This window comes from Ovis canadensis, chromosome 4, assembly GCF_042477335.2.
Source record: "Ovis canadensis isolate MfBH-ARS-UI-01 breed Bighorn chromosome 4, ARS-UI_OviCan_v2, whole genome shotgun sequence".
In the NCBI taxonomy this organism is placed as follows: domain Eukaryota; kingdom Metazoa; phylum Chordata; class Mammalia; order Artiodactyla; family Bovidae; genus Ovis; species Ovis canadensis.
This window is the reverse complement of record NC_091248.1, coordinates 39,719,095-39,740,141: the sequence shown is the minus strand read 5'-3', so window position 1 is coordinate 39,740,141 and position 21,047 is coordinate 39,719,095. Positions and strand designations below refer to the sequence as shown.

Below are 21,047 nucleotides of genomic sequence, written 5' to 3'. Positions count from 1 at the left end.
TGATTTCAGCTTGTGCTTCTTCCAGCCCAGCGTTTCTCATGATGTACTCTGCATAGAAGTTAAATAAGCAGGGTGACAATATACAGCCTTGACATACTCCTTTTCCTATTTGGAACCAGTCTGTTGTTCCATGTCCACTTCTAACTGTTGCTTCCTGACCTGCATACAGATTTCTCAAGAGGCAGGTCAGGTGGTCTGGTATTCCCATCTCTTTCAGAATTTTCCACAGTTTCTTGTGATCCACATAGTCAAAGGCTTTGGCATAGTCAGTAAAGCAGAAATAGATGTTTTTCTGGAACTCTCTTGCTTTTTCCATGATCCAGCAGATGTTGGCAATTTGATCTCTGGTTCCTCTGCCTTTTCTAAAACCAGCTTCAACATCAGGAAGTTCAAGGTTCACGTATTGCTGAAGCGTGGCTTGGAGAATTTTGAGCATGACTTTACTAGCAGTAGTTTGAACGTTCATTGGCATTGCCTTTCTTTGGGATTGGAATGAAAACTACTGACCTTTTCCAGTCCTGTGGCCACTGCTGAGTGTTCCAAATTTGCTGGCATATTGAGTGCAGCACTTTCGCAGCATCATCTTTGAGGATTTGAAATAGCTCAACTGGAATTCCATCACCTCCGCTAGCTTTGTTCGTAGTGATGCTTTCTAAGGCCCACTTGACTTCACATTCCAGGATGTCTGGCTCAGCAACCCCAACAAGATGAAATCATTAAAACTCAGTTTATTTCTCCACATTCTCTGTGTTTGTCAGGCATCAGGACTTTCCTTTCCTCCTCTACCACTACCATGAGCTGTGGCCTTGGCTGAGACAGTCTAGAATTTTTAGTACCAATATATCATTAGAATGTCATCCACGGTGTGTTCCTTCTCCTTTAGCAGTCCCCACCATCTACAGTATAATCTCTCTGTCATGCTGTCTCTGCCCATTGGGATTAACTGTCCCTGCTACCAAGGGCTGTTGTTCTTTCTCCACATTCTCTTTTCTCCTTGCTCCACCTTGATCATTGTTCTCATTATAGGACCTTCTCAGATGGTACATAGGTTGCACATGGTTTGAAACACATCATAACCAAAGCTATCTTTTTCTCTGAAATGCAAGTTATGTCTTGGCTTGTTCCATGATTCTTGTATCACTGCTCTGTTCTCTTATATGTAGACATTACTCCACAGGTTTCTAAATCCTGGTTTTGCGAATGTGATTTGTCTTTGTCAGCTTTTCGTTTCTTAAGCTAGAAGTGTGTTTCAATTTCAGTTTACCCTTGAAAGTAAAAAATGGTACTGGATGTGTCTGATTGTATTTATGTTCTCATTAATCCTGCCTAGGACTGACTCAGTGAGCCCATTTAGTCTAGAAGACTCAAGTCCACTGACAGTAATGATGGAACCGAAAGTGGTCGCCACCCAGCTCCCACTCCTAGCATTTATTTTCTATATAAATAGTAGTGTTTTATTTGCATGTATTCCCAATTCATAAATTAAAAACTAATAAAGCTAAATATTTAATAATTTCAGTTATAAAAAATTAAATATACATTAAGAACTTATAAAGAAAAACTTTAAATATATATGTAAATCACTCTGCTGCTGCTGCTGCCAAGTTGCTTCAGTCGTGTCCGACTCTGTGCGACCCCATAGACGGCAGCCCACCAGGCTCCCCCGTCCTTGGGATTCTCCAGGCAAGAACACTGGAGTGGGTCGCTATTTCCTTCTCCAGTGCGTGAAAGTGAAAAGTGAAAATGAAGTCGCTCAGTTGTGTCTGACTCTTTGCAACTCCATGGACTGCAGCCCACCAGACTCCTCCTCCCATGGGATTTTCCAGGCGAGAGTACTAGAGTGGGGTGCCATTTCCTTCTCCTGTATATCACTCTAACAGAAATTATTGGTGGATTATTTAAAATATCAGAATAACCTAAGCAGTATCTAAAATGAGAAAGATAAATCTTGAGAAAAAATGACATGTCTTTCCCTTTTCACAAAGGTGTAATTTTAAGAAGCGTTTCGTCCTGTGATAGTGTCTTTATTATATAGCCATTATTTTTATGCACAGATATTTCCAACTGCTAACAAGGCTTTTTCTGAGTATCCTAATTAGGGGACTGATGAGAAGATGTCGTTACAAGCTAAGTCTATGTTTTTCTCCCGCTGATTCTTTTAACTTCAAATTTTCCTAGGTCTCTTTATATGTTGAGAAGCTTTTTTAAAGTATCTTTTTTTTTTTTTTAACAGGAACATCTTTCTTTTTATTAAAGCTGGATGTGTTTTAGAGCTTCCCTGGTGTCTTGAAACAGCAGTGCAGTTTGTCTTCATCTGTAGTTGCTTCCTGTGCAGCTGTAAATCCCTGCACACTGTTACCTGTGTTAGTTTTGGTCCTGTCATCTTTATATTGTTGCTTGCAATATATTTGCTTGATTGTCGTTTTCCTCCCTTCTTGAAAAGTATGTAGGTAGAAATGATCTTTCCAAACAGAACACTTTATATTTTTAGTATTTCTTGTTACGGCTTGACTTCTCAAGATATATATATAATGGAGATTTTGGTTTAAAAAAAGAAAAAGAAAGTGATGTCTCAGTATTTACAAATAGCATCAAACACCAAAAATGATACGTGATCAGTACTAAAATTTGCTTTCAAATCATGACTGTGTTGTTTTCATCATTTGTTTAATTATTAATTCTCCATCCATTTCTTTTCTTTTCCTTTTTTTCCCCTGGTTCTGTTTTTTTCAGCTCTCTCATCTTTCCTGTAGTATAGAAATCCTGTAGATTTCTAGATCCTAATTTTTAATTTATTTTGAGATACTTCATCTACCTCATCTTCTGCATGACTATTTTAGTTCTCCATTGTAACCAGGATTGCCCTTCTCAGTTCGTCTATTAACTTCTAAAAATGGGATCTCTCTGTGGTCCATGAGAGTCTGTTTACATACAGCAATTGATCTGCTTACGTATTCTTCGGTGGTTGTCTTTATGGTTTGGTTCTGAGTGGTTGTAGTGGATGTTGTAGTACCTGTTCCACGGAACAGGCCCTCTGTTTGAGACATTGCGTAGTCTTTCGAGATTGGATCCACTCGGGTCTGCATCTCCTAGGCAGTCAGGTAAAGCTGACAGGGTCATGGAGCCGTGAAGGGCTGTGCCATCTCTCTATACCTCTGGGTCCAGGGTCAACAAACCAGGAAATATTTCAGCCTCTGCTGACAGACAACTCTTGGGTTATCCTCGAACTCTTGGGCAAGCCGAGAACTTGACCAGCCTCAAAGATCCACCTGGCCCACAGTGCAGTCCCCCTGCAAGTCACCTACTGTCATCAGGATTGAGCAGATGCTCCCTGGACCATACACAAGTGGGCAGGGGCCACACAGGCCACCCAGAGCAGACCCCTCTCCCAGAGCCCTGGCATCTGGGGCTGCTCCACAGGACTCTTTCAGCTCTCATCAGGCAGAAAGGAGGAAGAAGTCTGTTTTGCAGAGATTCCTGGAAAAGCCTGCAGTTGCAGATGTGCCCTGCTTGTCCAGAGGGGCCACTTCTTGCTCCAGAGAAGTAGTGGAGAGGGAGCCAGCGGGGAGGAAGCAGCAGGCCACCAGCTTCTCCAGGGAAGGTTCTGCTTTCCTAGAGCAGTGTTTACCTCTGGGGATTGGCTTCCAAAAGTGGCACAGGGATCTATGAGGAGCTACAGTGTGGATCCCAAGTGTGTGGATTGCAAGCTTATGGAAGCAAAAGCTTTTTCTCTAATTCATTTCACAAAAAGGCCAAGCTTTTCTCAAATCCTAGGGGAGGAGAGATTAGCTTAACAAAATGGGTAGTAATTATAATGACAATAAGATACTTAATACAGAATAAATTTAAATTTTGTGTAAAGAAAGCCAGATGTGATTAGGGAAGAACGAACATCATTTGTGTAGGAGTGGAAGAAGAAACATTTAAATTATGTGCAACTTTTATTAAATATTTAGGGCCAATTTTAAGTAGAACACTGCTTTTTTATTATTGTTGTTGTTATCTGCATAATCTTCTTATGTATTGTAGATTCTGTGTCTTTAAAAGGGGATTATTTCTTGACTTCGAAAAGCATGCTTATAGATGTTTCCTAAAATATTTTACCTCTCCCCGCCTCCTCTACTCTCTGAAAAGTTAAGGACATTGACGCGTGTTTACTTCAGAAAACAGAACAATGTAATGAAAAAATGGAAAATGTCTAATTTTGAATGATAAAACAATACATTTTCTATTTTCCTATTAAAAGGTCAACATGATTGTGTGACTATAATCAACAATTTCTTTCCTCGAGAGAAACTGGATTATTACACTAAGCCCCAGGGACTGGATAAAGAACCAAAACTGCCCCCAAAGTTGGCAGGCCCACTGCACAAAATTATCACTACAACAAATCTTCATCCTGTCAAGGTACTGTAGTTTATCGTATTTGCTTTCTATTTAAATTGTGTGTGTGTGTGTGTGTGTGTGTGCACGCGCGCGCGCGCCTGGTTGTGTCTAACTCTTTGCAACCACGTGGACTTGCAGCCCACCAGGCTCCTCTGTCCATTGGAACTTTCCAGGCAAGAATACTGGAGTGGGTTGCCATTTCCTTCTCCAGGGGATCTTCCCAAACCAGGGATGGAACCCCAGTCTCCTGTATTACAGGCAAATTCTTTACCATCTGAGCCACCAGGGAAGCCCATTTATATATTGCTTTAGAATTTAAACTGCTCTTAGTATATGGGTCCTAATTGTCTTGGGTTGCTTTTTGTTGATGTAAAACTTGGGATAGGCTCTCCCATTCACTTGATATAGTGAAGTAGTGCTCTTGTCTGAAACCTACAAGAGAGTGAGGGACACAGACCAGAGCAAGAGGAAGAGCAAGGCAGAGAGGTGGGTTCAGCCAAAACCTAGCTTCCACTTCGTCTCACAGTGAGCTCTGTTTATTAGTGGCTCCAGAGAGGCAAGGAAGCCAGGGTTTCCTGTATCAGTATGTCATGGTTGAAGTCTGTCCCCAGGGGGAAAGGACAGCCGCCCAGATGGTGCCAAGTGAGGTGGCTCTCTCTGGATGAAGGGAGTTCCCCGAGGAAGGAGGCAGCTCTGAGCCACAGCAGCCAAAAGTCCCAGTCGCAGGAACCTGGTGTATGGGCCTGGTAATGAGGATCTGGGTGAGGGAGCAACAGCATCCAGTGCAATAATTATCCTTGCAGGCAGTGTTTGGAAATGTAATCATGAACACATTTCTTTCATGCAAGTAGGTATCTGATGCATTTAAGTAGTGCAGTTCTTCCAGTAAATAGTCAAATCACACAGATTTTCAAACTTTGTAAACCAACTTGGAAGTTCGCATAGCATACCTGGGAATCTTCAGGGATTATCCTGAACTATTCCCACTGCTATTTTCTTCATACTTTATTTATGACCTTTTTGCTTATAAAATGATTATGTTTTGAAAAATTAATCCAAATGAATATAATTGTTTCCATGAGTCATCTCAGGAAACAGCACTGACCTTTTTCAGACTTCATTGACTGCCATATGCCTTCATTCATAATGTATAAATTTGACAGTAACTCAGAGCGATTTGGGGGTTTCTTTGGTTTGTTTTTTAATATTTATGTATTTATTTGACTGTGTTGGGTCTTAGTTGCAGCATGTGGGATCTAGTTCCCTGATTAGGGATTGAACCCGAGTCCTCTGCATTGGAAGTGCAGCCTTAGCCGCTGGACCACCAGGGAAGTCCTGAGAACTCTTTGTTGAGCAACATGTATGTTGGGTCAAAAACTGAAGCTTCCCCTTAGTACAAGGTGTTATTATAATGTACTGAAATGGGTTTCCTTAGTCTGTTACAAAAGAAAAATCTGGAATATACTGATCGTCATTAGAGTAAGTGGACAGCTCTCATGAAGTAACTATTTTGAAGACTAACACACCCTTAGAGATATAAATTATATGTAATATTACTACTTTATTGCTGCATCCCATGGCATATGGTCTTTTGAAGCTTGAGGGACACACAAATAAAAAAATACCTTTCATGTGGCCCTTCCCCCAAGTTATTAATAGTGTTCTGGGCCATCAAGAGAGATGGCAAAGTAGCAGATCCTTTCCCACACAACAGACAAGTGCAATCTATTCTGCTTTTATTTTTCAAAACTCAGATGTTTTACTTGACATTTTGAAAGAACCACTAGATGCAACACTTGTGATCCTTGCTGGGCAAAAAAGAAATTCTGCCACGGAATAGGTGTGTGTGTTTCTAGTGGAAATTTTATAGGACTTAGAATTTAACCGTTAGAAAAATACTTGGCCCCTTCTGTTTTAGTCTTTCTTTCCCTCCCAACACACGCAGGAAAGACAGAACTCTTGGAAATGATGACATTGTCTCTGTGGTACTCTTTCTATTAGGAGTGGAGTGGGCTGGGGTGGGAAAACAGGAGTTTCCCTAGGCATACAGCATTTCTCAATGCAGAGAACGTATGTGGTTTTATAAGGCTTTCATCACTCCCCCTCCAGGCTGAGCATGACTCAGGGGTCCCCAGCATCTGGGATCTAATGCCTGGTAATCTGAGGTAGAGCTGATGTAGTAATAATGGAAATAAAGTACACAATAAGGGTAATGCACTTGAATCACCCTGAAACTATCTCCTCCCCAATCTCCTTCTCCCCCGTGGAAAAGTTGTCTTGCACAAAACCAGTCCCTGGTGCCAAAAAAGATTGGGGACCAACACAGTACAGGATATTTTGGGTTTGATTGATTTAAAGATGTTTTCTGTATGTTTCTGATTCACTGTGTCTTATGTCTGTTTTCACCCTTTGAGATTACAGTAATTTCAGTTATTCTGACAGTTGGGTCTGTAGAGTAATTTCTGTTGTTTACACAGAACCTAGTCTCTCAGGGTTAAATATCCCAAGAATTATTGTACCTGCAGTTATCTTTAAAGGCACATATTTTGCATAAGTTAGTTTAAGGGTATATTTATACAGGCAAATTGTAAACTAAAATAGCCTACATTTTATTTTTTAGAGCATTTGGTTTTATGAGAGACTACACTATGATTATAGTACCTTCTTTCAGACCAGACCTTGCCTTTGGTAGATATAGTCTATTTGCTTGAAAACCTTTCTTTATCCACACTTTAGTTAAAAGCTGCCCAGTTGCTTTGGTTATGGGCCATTTTCATTGCTTTACCCCTTTTCAAGCTGACATGGGTCTTCAGAGGGCATATTATAAAAAAAAAGTAACTAATAGCCACCAGTCAAATCAAAGACCTTTAAAAATAAGCACAGTCCAACACTTGATCCAACAGTGCACCTTTTGCCACAGTGTACCTAACACAGATACATTTGTGAGGAGGTTAAGTGGCTGCTATAGCAATAAGGATGTGTGTTTTCAACAGGGACTTAGGGAGTTGTGCTGATGGCCAAGATATAGACGTTTATAATGGAGAAAAAGAGGCAAAAGGAAGAATGACAATAGAGTTTAGCAGGGTCTGTAAGTGATCAGAAGATAGATGTGTGCAAGTGATCCTGTTTTTCGATGATTAACATGATTTTTAAGCCCAGAATTTATTTATTCATCCTCAGTAATTATTAATAATAATGTTTCCATTTATAATAAATATCCTTTTATAATGCTTCAGAGACTGAAGGAAGGAAACTAATTCAAGTATTCTTTCTTTTGTGTGCAGCTATGATAAATGCTTCCATGAGCTCATCGTTGAGCCGTGGATATATATCATTTTTCATTGTGTTTGGACTTCCCTGGTGGCTCAGCTGGTAAAGAATATGCTGGGTTCAATCCCTGGGTCCAAGAGATCCTCTGGAGAAGGGAATTACAACCCACTGCAGTATTTTTGCCTGGAGAATTCCATGGACAGAGGAGCCTGGCAGGCTACAGTCCATGAGGTTTACTGACATATATTATAAAGTAAATAAAGTCTAAGTCTTAAACAAAAAAATCATTAATCTGGGTTCTATTTGGGGTGTTTGCTTTTTTTAAAGGAATTCTCACATCCAAGTTTAGATCCTATGTTTTGATTCATAATGTATACAAAATATTGAGCAAATGGCATCAAGTGATGGTAGTTGATAGGAAAAATATAAATAATTAATGATTCTTTTCTTCTCTGCCACAAATTAACTTTTGAATTATATAATGGTAGAGGAAGTTGTCAGCAAATTTATCAATAAGGATTCTGATTATACTTATTTCATGCAGTCTAGTTTATTACTGAGTGCTATATTTGAAGTGAAAGACTGGGCTGTGTTATCAGTAGGGTCAGAAATAAGTAAAAGTCTTATTTTAATTTAACAAGAACATTTAGTTTATGTTAAATTTTCACGTAGGAGGCTTGGGCATGGGTTTTCCTTAAGTTAACAGTTACCTTGCTCCTTGTCTAAAGAAAAGGATCTGATTCATGAACTCCACCATCTGTTGTTTCCTAACGTTTCAGTTACCTGGGATAGGTATTTTACTGTGACACATAGGTTAACAAATACTGAATGACTTTCTGCTCTGAGAACACAGTTGTGCCTCTGTTTCCCATATATTTACATTACTGTTATGTTATACGGATTTGTACAGGTGTCCTATGCAATCAATAAAGAAGAAAATACTCCTTCTTACACTGAATTTGGGCTTAATCTGTGTGTATTTGGGAAGTGTAGGACCCATAATACATCATATTGGATAACTCTCCTTTACCCCTTTTTAAAAATCTAGTTTTGCTTTCCTCTTTCATCTATTCATATTAATGATTAGAAGCATATTAGGAAAATTTCCACAGAGAAATGTAGTTAGCAAGCAATACACCTTTTATTTTTAGACTTCTGCCTATAAAAACCTCATTTCCTTATAATTGACAAGAATGAATGAGAATTGTGGTTTTCCTAGCCATGAAATCCTAATGCTCAGTAATATTAGCTAAAAGTAGTGATTGCTCTGTGATTCGTTTCTGTATATAAAGGGTGTACATATATGCCATGCTTATCTTTAGTAAAGAGAACTTCCCTAGCTCAGGCGATAAAGAATCTGCCTGCAGTATGGGAGATCCAGGTTCAATCCCTTGGTCAGGAAGATCCCCTGGAGAAGGGAATGGCTACCCACTCTAATACTTGCCTGGACAATCCCATGGGCAGAGGAGCCTGATGGGCTACAGTTCATGGGGTTGCAAAGAGTCGGACACAACTGAGTGACTAACACTTTTATCTTGAGTAAAAGAGCTTTTAACAGATATAGAAACCATGATTCCAAGTGGCCAACTAATACTTAGTTTAACTGGATGGCAAATCACACAATACCTTTGAAATACAGAGTTCGAGAGATTTCATGGTGTCTTTCTGTTGTTAGTTTCACAACTTGATCAGTGGCAATTTGTATTTTTATTTGAATTAATATAGCAAATATGTGACCATGAGAAAGACTTCATTTGGTAATCAAAACTGACTGCCTAAATTGAGCATGGGAAAATCTCTTATGGAATTTCTAAGCTCACTGGGGTTTCTTCTAGATTGTGATGCTTATAAACGAGAATCCTCTACTGGCGGAAGAAGCAGCTCTGAATAAATGCTACAAGGTGATGGATTTGATTTGTGAGAAATGTATGAAGCAAAGAGACATGAATGAAGTACTGGCTATGAAAATGCATTACATCAGCTGTATCTTTCAGAAATGTATTAACTTCTTAAAGGACAGAGAAAACAAATTGGACACTCTGATCAAAAGGTACAGTTTTTACCATGTCATGTATAAAATATACTCAAATGGATAATGTTTTATTATATGAAATCTCATTATGGCTTTAAAAATTAAACATTTTAGCAACAGCTGTTATTGTTGAGATCACATTTAATCTGCCAGAAACCAGGGGCCCTGGATTGACTATTCCATTCTGAAGTATTTACAGCATTTTTGCCATCCTAAATTATGGGTGAGAAATCTGAAGTTTGGAGAGGTTAAAAAGCATTTGTAAAATCATACTTACTGCTAGAAGGTAGCCCAAGTCCAGGGGTCAGATTCTCATGATTTTACTAAGAAAAGAGAACTAAGTTGGAAGGGTGTGACTTAATCAGAGTTTACATTCTTTGTTCAAATAACTGCCACGGTAATAAGTAACCAGCTAATCTGATAAATGTCTAGTGTGTTTTACGTCAGCGGTCACCTTTTAAAATACATCCCTGGGCTCCTAAACCTGATAAGACCTGGCCTAATGGGCAGGTGGAATAGCAATTTGAATTGAATCAATCCTCATGAGGTGACTACATAGTGAAAATCGTAAGCAGCAAAGAAAAGTGAAAGTGTTGATCACTCAGTCATGTCTGACTCTGCAGCCCCATGGGCTGTAGCCCGCCAGGCTCCTCTGTCCATGGAATTTTCCAGACAAGAATACTGGAGTAGGCTGCCTTGCCCTCCTCCAGGGCATCTTCCCAACCCAGGGATCAAACCCCGGTCTCCTGTACTGCAGGCAGATTTGTTTCCCTTGGAGCTACCAGGGAGGCCCACGGAGCAAGGAAGGAACTACCTGAAGTTCATGTGTTCAGCTGGGAGGAAATGCTTGGCAACTCAATTCCAGTTACTCTTTTCAAACTATCTTTTAGCTTGTTAAAAGGCCGAGCTTCTGATGGCTTTCCAGTATATCAAGAAAAGATCATTCGAGAAAGTATCAGAAAATTTCCTTATTGTGAAGCTACTCTCCTCCAGCAGCTGGTGCGAAGCATTGCTCCTGTCGAAATCGTAAGGCTCTTCCTAACTAGGTTAACTCCGTCAATAAAACCTAATTACCATATTTTATACAATTACAGGCATGTTCTCCTTAGCATTATTTAGTTACCTAATGAAGGCATAATTATCTTAAGGAAAATTTCAGAAACAAACATGGAGACAAATTTGCCTGCTAACATTGTTTCTGTTTATGCGTTTTCCCTGTCAGACCTCTTCTTTCATTTATATAGCTCGTGGTTTAATGCACAGTATTTCCTTAGATCGGAATATAGACATTATAGTTACAGTGGATATTTACGTTTTTAATGACTCGCTGAAACCTCAGTGGTGGGGTCACATCCAGTACGTAATACAGACCCATGTTTGTTTTCATATGTAACTTGTGAAAAACTAGCGTAAAATCCCGTACTAGATGGAAGTAGGAATTGAATGTCTGCTTTGATGGTTTCCTGTCGGGGGGATGTGAGAGGATGAGTTATGGGAAAGCGCATTGTGCATCCTGCTAAACAGTGTTAAAGTATGTCCCGCTTCTTAGATCCTCCCTTAATGCCTCTGATTTTATAAATTTTCCACACATTAAAAAAAGTCTATTTATACTTAACAGTTATGGGAAGTAAATTTGAACTTTATTATCTGTTCTTTACTTAACTTTCGTCATGTATTTATTTAAGTGGTATTAAAGACACTCCTTGCCGTCCCTATTTTGGATAGCTTTCAGATCACCTTATCTATACCAGTTATGCTTTTACACATTTCAGTGAAATCCCTTATCAGCCTTTGTGTATTAGGCAAGAAACTGGTCCTGACACTGTTACCATCCATGCCTTCCTGCCTCCCTCTGGCAATGTTGGTTCTTCTCTGCCTTCGCTAGGCTGTTGTATCATTCTCAGCCTGAAAAAATCAGGACTAAAAATGAGTTCCAGGTGCTCCTTTTATATATTAAAGTTTCATCCAATCAGAACCATTAAAGAAGAAAGGCCTAAGAAGACAAGGTGATTTCATGAAGTTCATGCATTGATTTATTACTGAGAGTTCGCCATGATTTCACATAGAGATTCTTTCTGCTTGCTCTTTAGTACGCTTGGCTGTTTGGTGTTTAAGTTTTTGGAAGTTTAAAGTTAGGGTATTATGAGGGTAGCTTATCAATTATGAATGTGTTTTGGCTGTGCATATCATACTCCAGCCAACTATGAATTAAATAGATCAGAGCTTACTTAATCCACATATTAAATATGTGCCCAGGGGTAGGCAGACCCAGTCTGGTACAGTGAACTAGGGACCCAAATCATTTCCCATTTTCCCACCCAGAATTCTTCAGCCATGGATTATCATGCATATGCTAATAACCTCACCGTTGCAAGGCATCTAATGCTCTTCCTCCAAACTCATGTTCCTGTCCTAGGCAGGCAAGAAAATAAAATTGGTCTAGAGCTGGAAAGCATAAGCTTATCAGAGAAGCAATTAACAGTGGCTGCTGAGTGATATCCAGCACTAATAAGTGTAGCCGACATTGTACCTTTAAGGGAGAAAACAGAAAAACTAAAAATAGCAGGTCGGAGTACTTTTTAAAAAGTCAAAGCAGGTCAGGGTAGGACTCAACAGTCCATCTTAGCCCTATATCATAGAACAGTGTAGTTAGTATGGTGTTTGACTGATGTTTATCCTAGTGATCTGAGCCATCAGTAATCAAGATGATATTCATTTAATGCATTTTAGAAACATTTCTGTCTTTAAAAACTTCTGCTGTCTTGAAGACTTGATCTGCAGTGCTTGTGGTTGTGTGTTGTCCCAGATAGCCACTGTTGACTGCCTGACAGATTCCAGTATTCTGCAAGCTCAGAAGCCTCTGAAGCAGTGTTAGCCTTGTCCCATGACATGGTGGTCCTCACGGCCACCTGCCATGAAGATCACCTGTGGTATTTCCTGACAGTGTTAGTACCTGAGCCCAAACCTCTGCCTGTCGTGGAGCTCTGGCTTCTGCCTGTCACAGAGTTCAGCAGGAAGTGTGAGGCATAGCTCTGTTGAAGAGATGCTGCTCAAGAATTGTAACATGACACTGTTAAAGATATTTTGCTTTATCATTTGAAGGTGTATATTTTAACTTCTGGAAGGCTAGCTAAGGTCTCTGATTTTATAGGATACATATTTAACAAAGTAGATGACAAGGTTTTATATAGTAAGAAAGAATTCTTATCACTCAACTGTGACAAGAAAAATTTCACATGGTTACTCGGCTGTACCATCAATTTTTTTCTGAGGCAATAGTTCACATTAATAGCCATATTTCTAGCAAAAAATATTTCAGTTTTACTTCTGGTATATTTGTGAGAATATCATTGTTTTGTGACTCCTACAAAAGTCCCATTTTGGGGAAAATTTTGAACATGTCTCAGTCATAATTTTTTTTTCCCCTTAATTTTTATTTATTTATTTTTAATTTTTGGCTGCACTGGGTTTTCATTGCTGCAAGGGCATCTGTGTAGTTGTGGCAATTTTCAACAAGCTCTCTGATGCACACCCTCTCTTCAGCACAACTGCCATAGACATTCATTCCTGATGAAATTATTAACTTATAACTAGTATCTGAGGTTTTATTTTAGCTCTTTTTTCTCACTGTTATATTATCTTCATTCCAAAAGAGAATTCTTAACTCTTGAACTAAAAAGAAACTTAGTAATTATTTGTTTTCAGGAGGAGTAAAGTGGTTTTGAAATGAGTGCACTGTAAAACAGTGTTCCAAGACAGTTATTTGTTATGTATAACTGGTAAAGTAAATATTCTTAGAAAGGAAAAGCAAATAAAAATAAAAATGTAAACTATGAAAATTTCCACATTTTTAGTGAAGAATAAAGAAGCAAATTTGAAAAACTCAGAAATAAGAACTGTTGTGAATAGGTATGATAGCTCCATACCCTGTAATTGCTCTAAGTAGATCTTAATAGTATTATCCCAGGCAGATAAATATTTAAATAGGTCTTAATAGCATTACCCCAGGCAGATAAATATTTGCCGTTATAATTTCCTCTGTTAAGAAATTTCATAAATCCTCTTTAGCAAGCCATTCTGATTTTCAATAACTGTATAATTTTCATATTTTTGGTTTTTCTTAATAACCTAATGTAACCACACGTATAGCTCTTTAATCTTAAGAGTTTAGAGCATTTCAGTGATAACGGTGATAATTTTTATCTATTAGAATTGTGGATCTACATCAAGTAAATAGTTTTAAATAGACAAGTTCTTTAAAACACTTAAGTTGCATTAAACTTTTAAGAATTATGATAAACATTTGTGATGTATCCTATAAATTGTCCCTCAGAATATGTATTATATATTGTCTTAATTCTCAGAAGGAAACTCCACTCTGAGTTCACTGTCCTATATCTGAAATCTTTGTATGCTTACTGAATAATCCCAGTTGAAAAATACATTTATTCTAGAATAGAGCCAGATTTTTTCTTTCTGAGCATCTGGATCCATGGCTTACCTGCCATGTACTTGGTGCAGAAAAAGGTGCTCAGAAAGGTGTCCTAAAGTCTGTGCAGGCTCTCTCTCGCCTTAATCATTTTGTCTCTTTTTCTGGAGGTGTCTCTTCTGTCCATGGTGATTTCAGAGTTTTTTTTTTTCCTCCTCTTCTTACTTCCTCTAGGGTTCTGATCCCACTGCATTCTCTGTGCTTACCCAAGCCATCACTGGTCAGGTGGGTTTTGTGGATGTTGAATTTTGCACTACCTGTGGAGAAAAAGGAGCAAGTAAAAGATGCTCAGTGTGCAAAACGGTAAGAATGAAGTTAAGTTCATTGACATCTGGTTTAGATTTCATCGAAGTTGGTAACTGAGGTTTCATATTCTGTAAATGTAATAGTTGGCATTTTTTCTAATAAATTCTAATATATTAGATATGAAGTATTGAATCTAATATTTTAAAATAATTTTGAAAAAGAACTATAGGATACATGTAGTTCTATTCCCTCTTCTGTCCAGCTCACATGTTGCCCAGCTTCTATGCTGACCACACCCAAAAAAGAGAGTGTGAATGAATGAATGGTTATGAGAAAACAAGAGAAAACTTACTCACAGGGGACTGAGACTGGGGCATATGTGAGAACCTACAACAGTTCATAAATATGCAGTCTTAAATCTTCCAGTGTTGGCTTCAACTACTCTCTCTTCATCAGCTCTTCCTCGTAAAGCTCTCACTCCCTTCTCACTGTCACCAGTCTTTAAGCTCTGTACTGCTACCAACTTCTGCCAGAATTATCTTTATAAAGAGCATATCTGAATGGGTTCTTCTCATATACAGATACTACCCACATGCATGCATCTGGACGTTCACTTTACCCTACAGATCATGTTAATTTCCTGTTGTTTTTAAGGTTGAAATTCTTTAGCACATTCTTCTGTAACCCGTCATGTTCCGCTAGAAACTTCTTCTCCAGTTTCGTTACCTTTAATAACTTACTTCTCTGAGCCTCAGTTTCCTTATGTGTGAAATGGGGCTAGAGTTGTGAGAACTAAATGAGACCATCTACAATGATTAAGTATGGCCACATATAAAATCACTCCAAAATTCATTACTTAAAGCAAGTCTTTTTTTTCCCTCATGTTTGTGGTTGGCTGGGTCACATCTGTTCCATGTATTTCTCATCCTCCTTGGACCAGCAGGCCAGGGTGAACATGTCCTCATGGTGATGGTAGGCAAGTAGAAACATACAAGGTCTTTTGAGGTCCAGCCTTGAAATTGCCATGCTGTCTCATTCCTCTGGCCAAAACAAGTTGCATGGCTATATTTAAAGTTAATTCTCCTCCCCTTCAGAGAAAAGAACTTTGAAGTCACATGGGAAAATGTATGGGTGCAGGAAAGAATGAAGAATTGGGGCCAGTAATATAGTCTGTAATACCTTCTATGTATAACAGCCTAGCCCAGTACGTGGCATATAATTTTACAAAAATCTAAGCTCTATTTACACAAATGTATTGCTCTCCTAAACACAGCATTCACTTTCCTATTCCTGCATTTTTGTACAAGATATTCCATCTACTTTGAGTGCTTCTTTCCTGTTTCTCTGTCTACTGACTCCCTCTATTTAGAGTGAGTCACTGCTTCCTCTGTGTTCCCATTGCTGTTACGTCCTGTTCTAGGATATAAATCATGTTGTTAATTATTAGCCTCCATCTATGCTATCCCATCCTGCTCTAGCTTCCTCTGGGACAACAATTGTATTTTCTTTGTCCTTGTACCATATCAATTCGGGCACACAGAAGTCTCTTAAATAAATCATATGTTAGAGTCTTTGGTAGACCATGTGTTTTATATTCATTGTTGTTAAAAAATGTAAGCTAAAAATTGCAAAGATAAACAATACACATTCATACATCATAGTTTTAAAATAAAGCACACTGGGAGTTAGTCACTTAGTCATGTCCTATGCTTTGTGAGCCCATGGACTACATCCCACCAGGCTCCTCTGTCCATGGCATTCTCCAGGCAAGAATACTGGAGTGGGTTGCCATTTCCTTCTCCAGGGGATCTTCCCAACCCGGATGTCAGTCCCGGGTTTCCTACATTGCAGGCGATTCTTTACCCTCTGAGCTACCAGGGACGCCTAGAAAAGTTAATATTTTTACAGCACAGTACTTGATTTAGTGTTGTAATTTAAAAATCATGTGACTACACCTCTTGAAAATAAACCTACAATTGCCTTCAGGTAATATATTGTGATCAGACCTGCCAGAAGACACACTGGTTTGCACATAAGAAAATCTGTAAGAATCTTAAGGACATTTATGAGAAGCAACAGTTGGAGGCTGCCAAGGCAAAGAGTGAAGAGGAGAACAGTAAGTGTATGAAAACTGGGACCATAATACTTGTGAGTAGGAAGAGGAAGGATCAATTATATTAACACAGGACACACAGGAACTGCGTCTTCTCAGGAAACCAAGGAGGACTGGGGTTAACCAACATCAGGGTCACACTTAAATATATCCTTCTTTTGAGTCTCTGGGATAATGTACAGACTATAGTCAGCCTAGATAGCAGTAGAAAATGAAAACCATAAAATTCTGAGGAATGGTGTTTATTCCCCTTTCTACTTTGTGATTCATGAGACTGCTCTGGAGCCATCTGACTCTTAATGAATAGTTTACTTATATTTTGCTCACAAAGGATTTTAAGGTCTTTGAATAAGGAAATAATTAAATTTCCCCTAATGGCTGCCTGAAGATTTTAAGATTGGAAACCTTTAAATTTCTTAATTATGAAACTGCAGGTAAAATTATGGAATAAATTTATAAATTGCAAGTTAACTTGCACAGCATAACTTTCCACAAGTGTGAGGGCAGTGAGTTCCATATTATTTTTCCTCTCCTTTCCTCATAAAGTGTATGACTCATTTTCATCAGAAACAGTGAGTTGCTTTGGCAATGATTCACATATTGGAGAAGAGAACCACCCACACTCTTACGTCCCACCCCAGAGGATATAGGATATGTATCACACATTCTGGGAAGTGATAGGTTGCCAAAAGGTTACCTGGGTGATTCTGACACTAAGCATGCTCATCTCTATTCCTCAAAGGACCATGTCCCTTTGCCACCTGGTGGAGAAACCTATTAATGGAAATGGATGATTTGTACAAACCTGCATTCATACCAAATAAACTGGTATAAATAGATTATTAATAGAACAGTCAGGCTTTCTGACTGTCTTGCTTTCTTCTGTTTGCTGGACCAAACCTTTATATCCTGAGTGTTGAAAGTGGTATATAACGGCTGGTCACATACTCAAGAAGCCACATGGGAGGGTTGTCAGTGGATGAGAACTCCTGGTTGGTAGACATCAGTCCATCCCGCACACGATTCTACTCCTTTATTCTCCACAAATGTGCAGTAGGCTTTATTGTCCCCCACTTTATAAGGAGACAGCCTTGGATAGGCATTTACCTAACCAAGCATGTCAAGCTAACTCATGGCAAAGCCGTATTCAAATGTGGATTTTGCCAGTCTGCAATCCTGATTTCGAGGCCTGAGTTCAAATGCCAGTTCTCTTATTTTCACTGGCTGTGCCACGATGAGCAGGTTAACAAACCCCCTCTCTTCTCCGTTTCCCCATTTGTAAAAGAACAATGCTAATAGAAAACTCCCCCTTGTGGTTGTTATGAGGATTAAATGATTTAATACACAGAAGCCCTTAGAAGAGTGTCTGGCACATGGTAAGAGCCAGATGACTTTTTTTTCTTCTTTTTTTTTTTTTATCAGATAGCAAACTTGACGTCAATTCTAATTGTGTTGGTGAAGAGCGGCCAGAGGAGGCTGAAACAAGAATCTGCCAAGAGAATGACAATCCTAAGGATTCTGAGAAAGTCGAGAAAGAATCTCTGCAGAGTGATGCTGGGCTGGAAGGCTTACAGGAGGCTGCTGTAGGTCCGCAGGTGTCTGAGGAGTAAGGGCCAGGGAGTGTCTGAGCAAGTGCAGACAGTCCTCACCCGGCAGGTAGCTGGGAACTCACATGATTGCGTCCTGCTTGGCTCCACACCTGCCTGGCACTGTGGCGGGATTCCACATTTCACAGAATATGTGCTTTCCAGCAAGACCCTGTCCACCACGCCCTGACTTCATACTGATTCTGTTGTATAATAAGACAGATATTCCTGGAGAGAAAGACGTTTTTTCAAAATGCAGGAGAAATTTTTATTCCCTTTCTGAGGCCTGCTTCCCAGCAGTTGTTCTCAAAGGAAAATAAATTTCCTTTTAAAAAAGAAATATATGTTCTTGGGAACAAAGAGGCAAGCAGAACAGTTGTAGGAGAGAGGAGATTTTCAGGAAAAGAAAAATTTTATAGCCATAGAGATGGGTAGTTAGAATCATAACTTATATGTAAATAAAATGCTTTATATAAATAGCATTTATGGTAAAGTGCTACTTATTAAGATGCAGTGAAATGAAGAAAAGCTACATCTTAAAGGAGCTCTGACATAGTTCAGCCAATCGTAGTTTTCTATAGAATTTATCCTGAGCAGACTGAACTTTATGTAGTTCCTGCAGTGACATTTTATCTACAGTATTTGTACCTTCAGAAATGTCAAATCCCCCAGGAGGAACTGAGGTATAGCCACAGTTATCTCAGCATGTGCATTAAAAAAATATGTTTGATGAAATTGTTGATTAAACAAAGGCTAAACATACTGTGTCCACAGTTACTATAAAACTGACTCATGTGCCGTTTTCCACTTGAAAGGCTGTGACCTTCCTGTAAGCTTTTCACAGGGTTCTTCTTGTCCATGAAAGATTTGTCTGATTATATAACTTGTCTGATTTATAACTGTCATTTATAGGCTGTGCTGGCATCAGTTTTTAGTGTCTGAGTATTTAAATTGACCTAGAGTGAGATTTGAAGATAGTGCCGTGTTTCAAAGTTCCTGTGTGTTGATTGTAAAATAAACTGTGTCTACTAACAGAGCCAATTTAAATCTTTTTTCATACTTTATTGCTACTTAGGGGGTGGCAAATGGTAAAGAAATATTAGAGAACTTAAAACATTTTAGGAAACAGCAAATGCTGGAGAACACAGTAATAATTATTTTAATATTTACAATTGTAAATCAGAATGACAAGAATTCTCACCTCACTTCACTGATCAGATTCTTCTTTCTTGCTGCTTTTTCTCTTCCTTACGCTCAGTTACTTTTCTCCCAGCCCCAACACGTACATCTTCTGTACACCCTGTATTATGCTGCTGTAGGAAGACTTCTTGTGAGTAAATCACTGTTTAGGGTTAAGTGGGTAGGAATTCAACAGGCAGATTTTTCCTGCACTTGTGAATCATGACAAGCCCCCCTTCTCTCATTGAAATCCCTCAGTCTGCACACACTGATAAACGTTTATCTTTGACTAGAAAAATGGTCTTCTTAGGCCTTCCTCTTCCACAAGTAAATTTTTAACCCAAGTTCCCTGATTTTAATTATTTTTCGAGTATGTGGTATCATCATGGTCCCTATTTTTGGATAGCAGGAAAGGTTATGAAAAAGCCGAAGGGAGCAGGAGAATTGAGATGTGGCAACATAAAGGTGATTTTCACTTTATTGAAATGAATGCTAATATGAGTCAGAACTCAAGCACAGCTACAGCTGGCATTAATAGTAACTTTCCAGTTGGACAAAGAGGACTTCAGATGTAAGCCATGTCAGTATCAAAGTTCTGTAGATATATTTCAGGGAAGGGTTGGTTAGAAAATGGAATTTAAGAAAAATGAGGTTGATTCTAATGGTACTCTCTTTGTCATAAATAACCAAAAAATAGATGGTTATCTATTATAACAGCATCAAAACAGGTGGTCATCCAGCTACCCTTTTTTTTATTTTACCATCTTGAATTATTTTCAATATGCCATCCAGAAACTTTTCTCAAAAACAGGACCTAAGGGATTAGAATAGTCTTACTATTGTAATGTCTTGTACTCAGAGCTGATAGAATAGAATATTAAATTAGCCAATAGGTTTATTCAAAACTTGGATTGTGCTTTTTGACCCAGTAGTGGCTTAGTTGCTAAATCGTGTCTGACTCTTGCAACCCAAGGGACTGTAGCCTGCCAGGTTTCTCTGTCCTTGGGATTTCCCAGGCAAGAATACTGGAGTGAGTTGCCGTTTCCTTCTCCTGGGGATCTTCCCAACCCTGGGATCAAACCCGGGTCTCCAGCTTTGCAGGCAGATTCTTTACCAACTAGGTAATAATAATAGCTAACACTGAAAGCTACTGTATCTCTGAAGTTATTTTGTTTAATACTCACAACAACCCCATGAATTAGGCTTTATTTTTATCCACTCACAGCACAGATAAGGAAGTTAAAGTTTAAAAAGGCCCACTCAATCATCCAGAAGTACAGAGTTGGAACTCAGCAAGGTCTGCAGTTTGACTACAACATTGTATACTCTATATGTTACCATTGCTGTAGTTTCTCTGCAGACATGAGATAATAGAGCTCTGTAGACAAGCCATTATTTCATAGGATGTGGTGGGTGACCCCTCGGCCCTTAAAAAGATGACTGCTTTTAGTCATCCATCATGTTTGTGAGTTTACTCGAGTTTTAATATTATTGGATATTAAACTTAACAGAAATACTTGAAGTAGTTCTGCAGTGTTTTTATCTTCTCAGGACCGTCTCCCCTGCTTCTGAAACAAATCACTTCCCTTCTTGAGTGGGAGATAGATGTCTTCCTAGTCTCTCAGTTTTACAACAATCAGTAGTGACCTGTTTCCTTGGCCGTAACAAGGCCCATCAGAGTACCTCTCAGAGATTTTACCTTCCTGAAGCCAAAGAGGAAGGATTTTTGTTTGTTTCTCCCTTGGG

The 21,047-nt window shown here is 38.9% G+C and overlaps 1 protein-coding gene across 1 annotated transcript in view; it reads left to right on the top strand.

Moving 5' to 3' along the window:
• The window catches only part of ANKMY2 (ankyrin repeat and MYND domain containing 2), a 38,684-nt gene extending 19,515 nt beyond the window's left edge, over positions 1 to 19,169 (top strand). The window contains exons 5-10 of the mRNA XM_069587598.1: positions 4,247 to 4,407; positions 9,492 to 9,706; positions 10,579 to 10,714; positions 14,352 to 14,480; positions 16,410 to 16,539; positions 17,959 to 19,169. Coding sequence (XP_069443699.1) covers positions 4,247 to 4,407; positions 9,492 to 9,706; positions 10,579 to 10,714; positions 14,352 to 14,480; positions 16,410 to 16,539; positions 17,959 to 18,146 — 959 coding nt within the window. The 3' untranslated portion in view covers positions 18,147 to 19,169. The remainder of the gene's footprint in view (positions 1 to 4,246; positions 4,408 to 9,491; positions 9,707 to 10,578; positions 10,715 to 14,351; positions 14,481 to 16,409; positions 16,540 to 17,958) is intronic.
• The last annotated feature ends 1,878 nt before the right edge of the window (positions 19,170 to 21,047 follow it).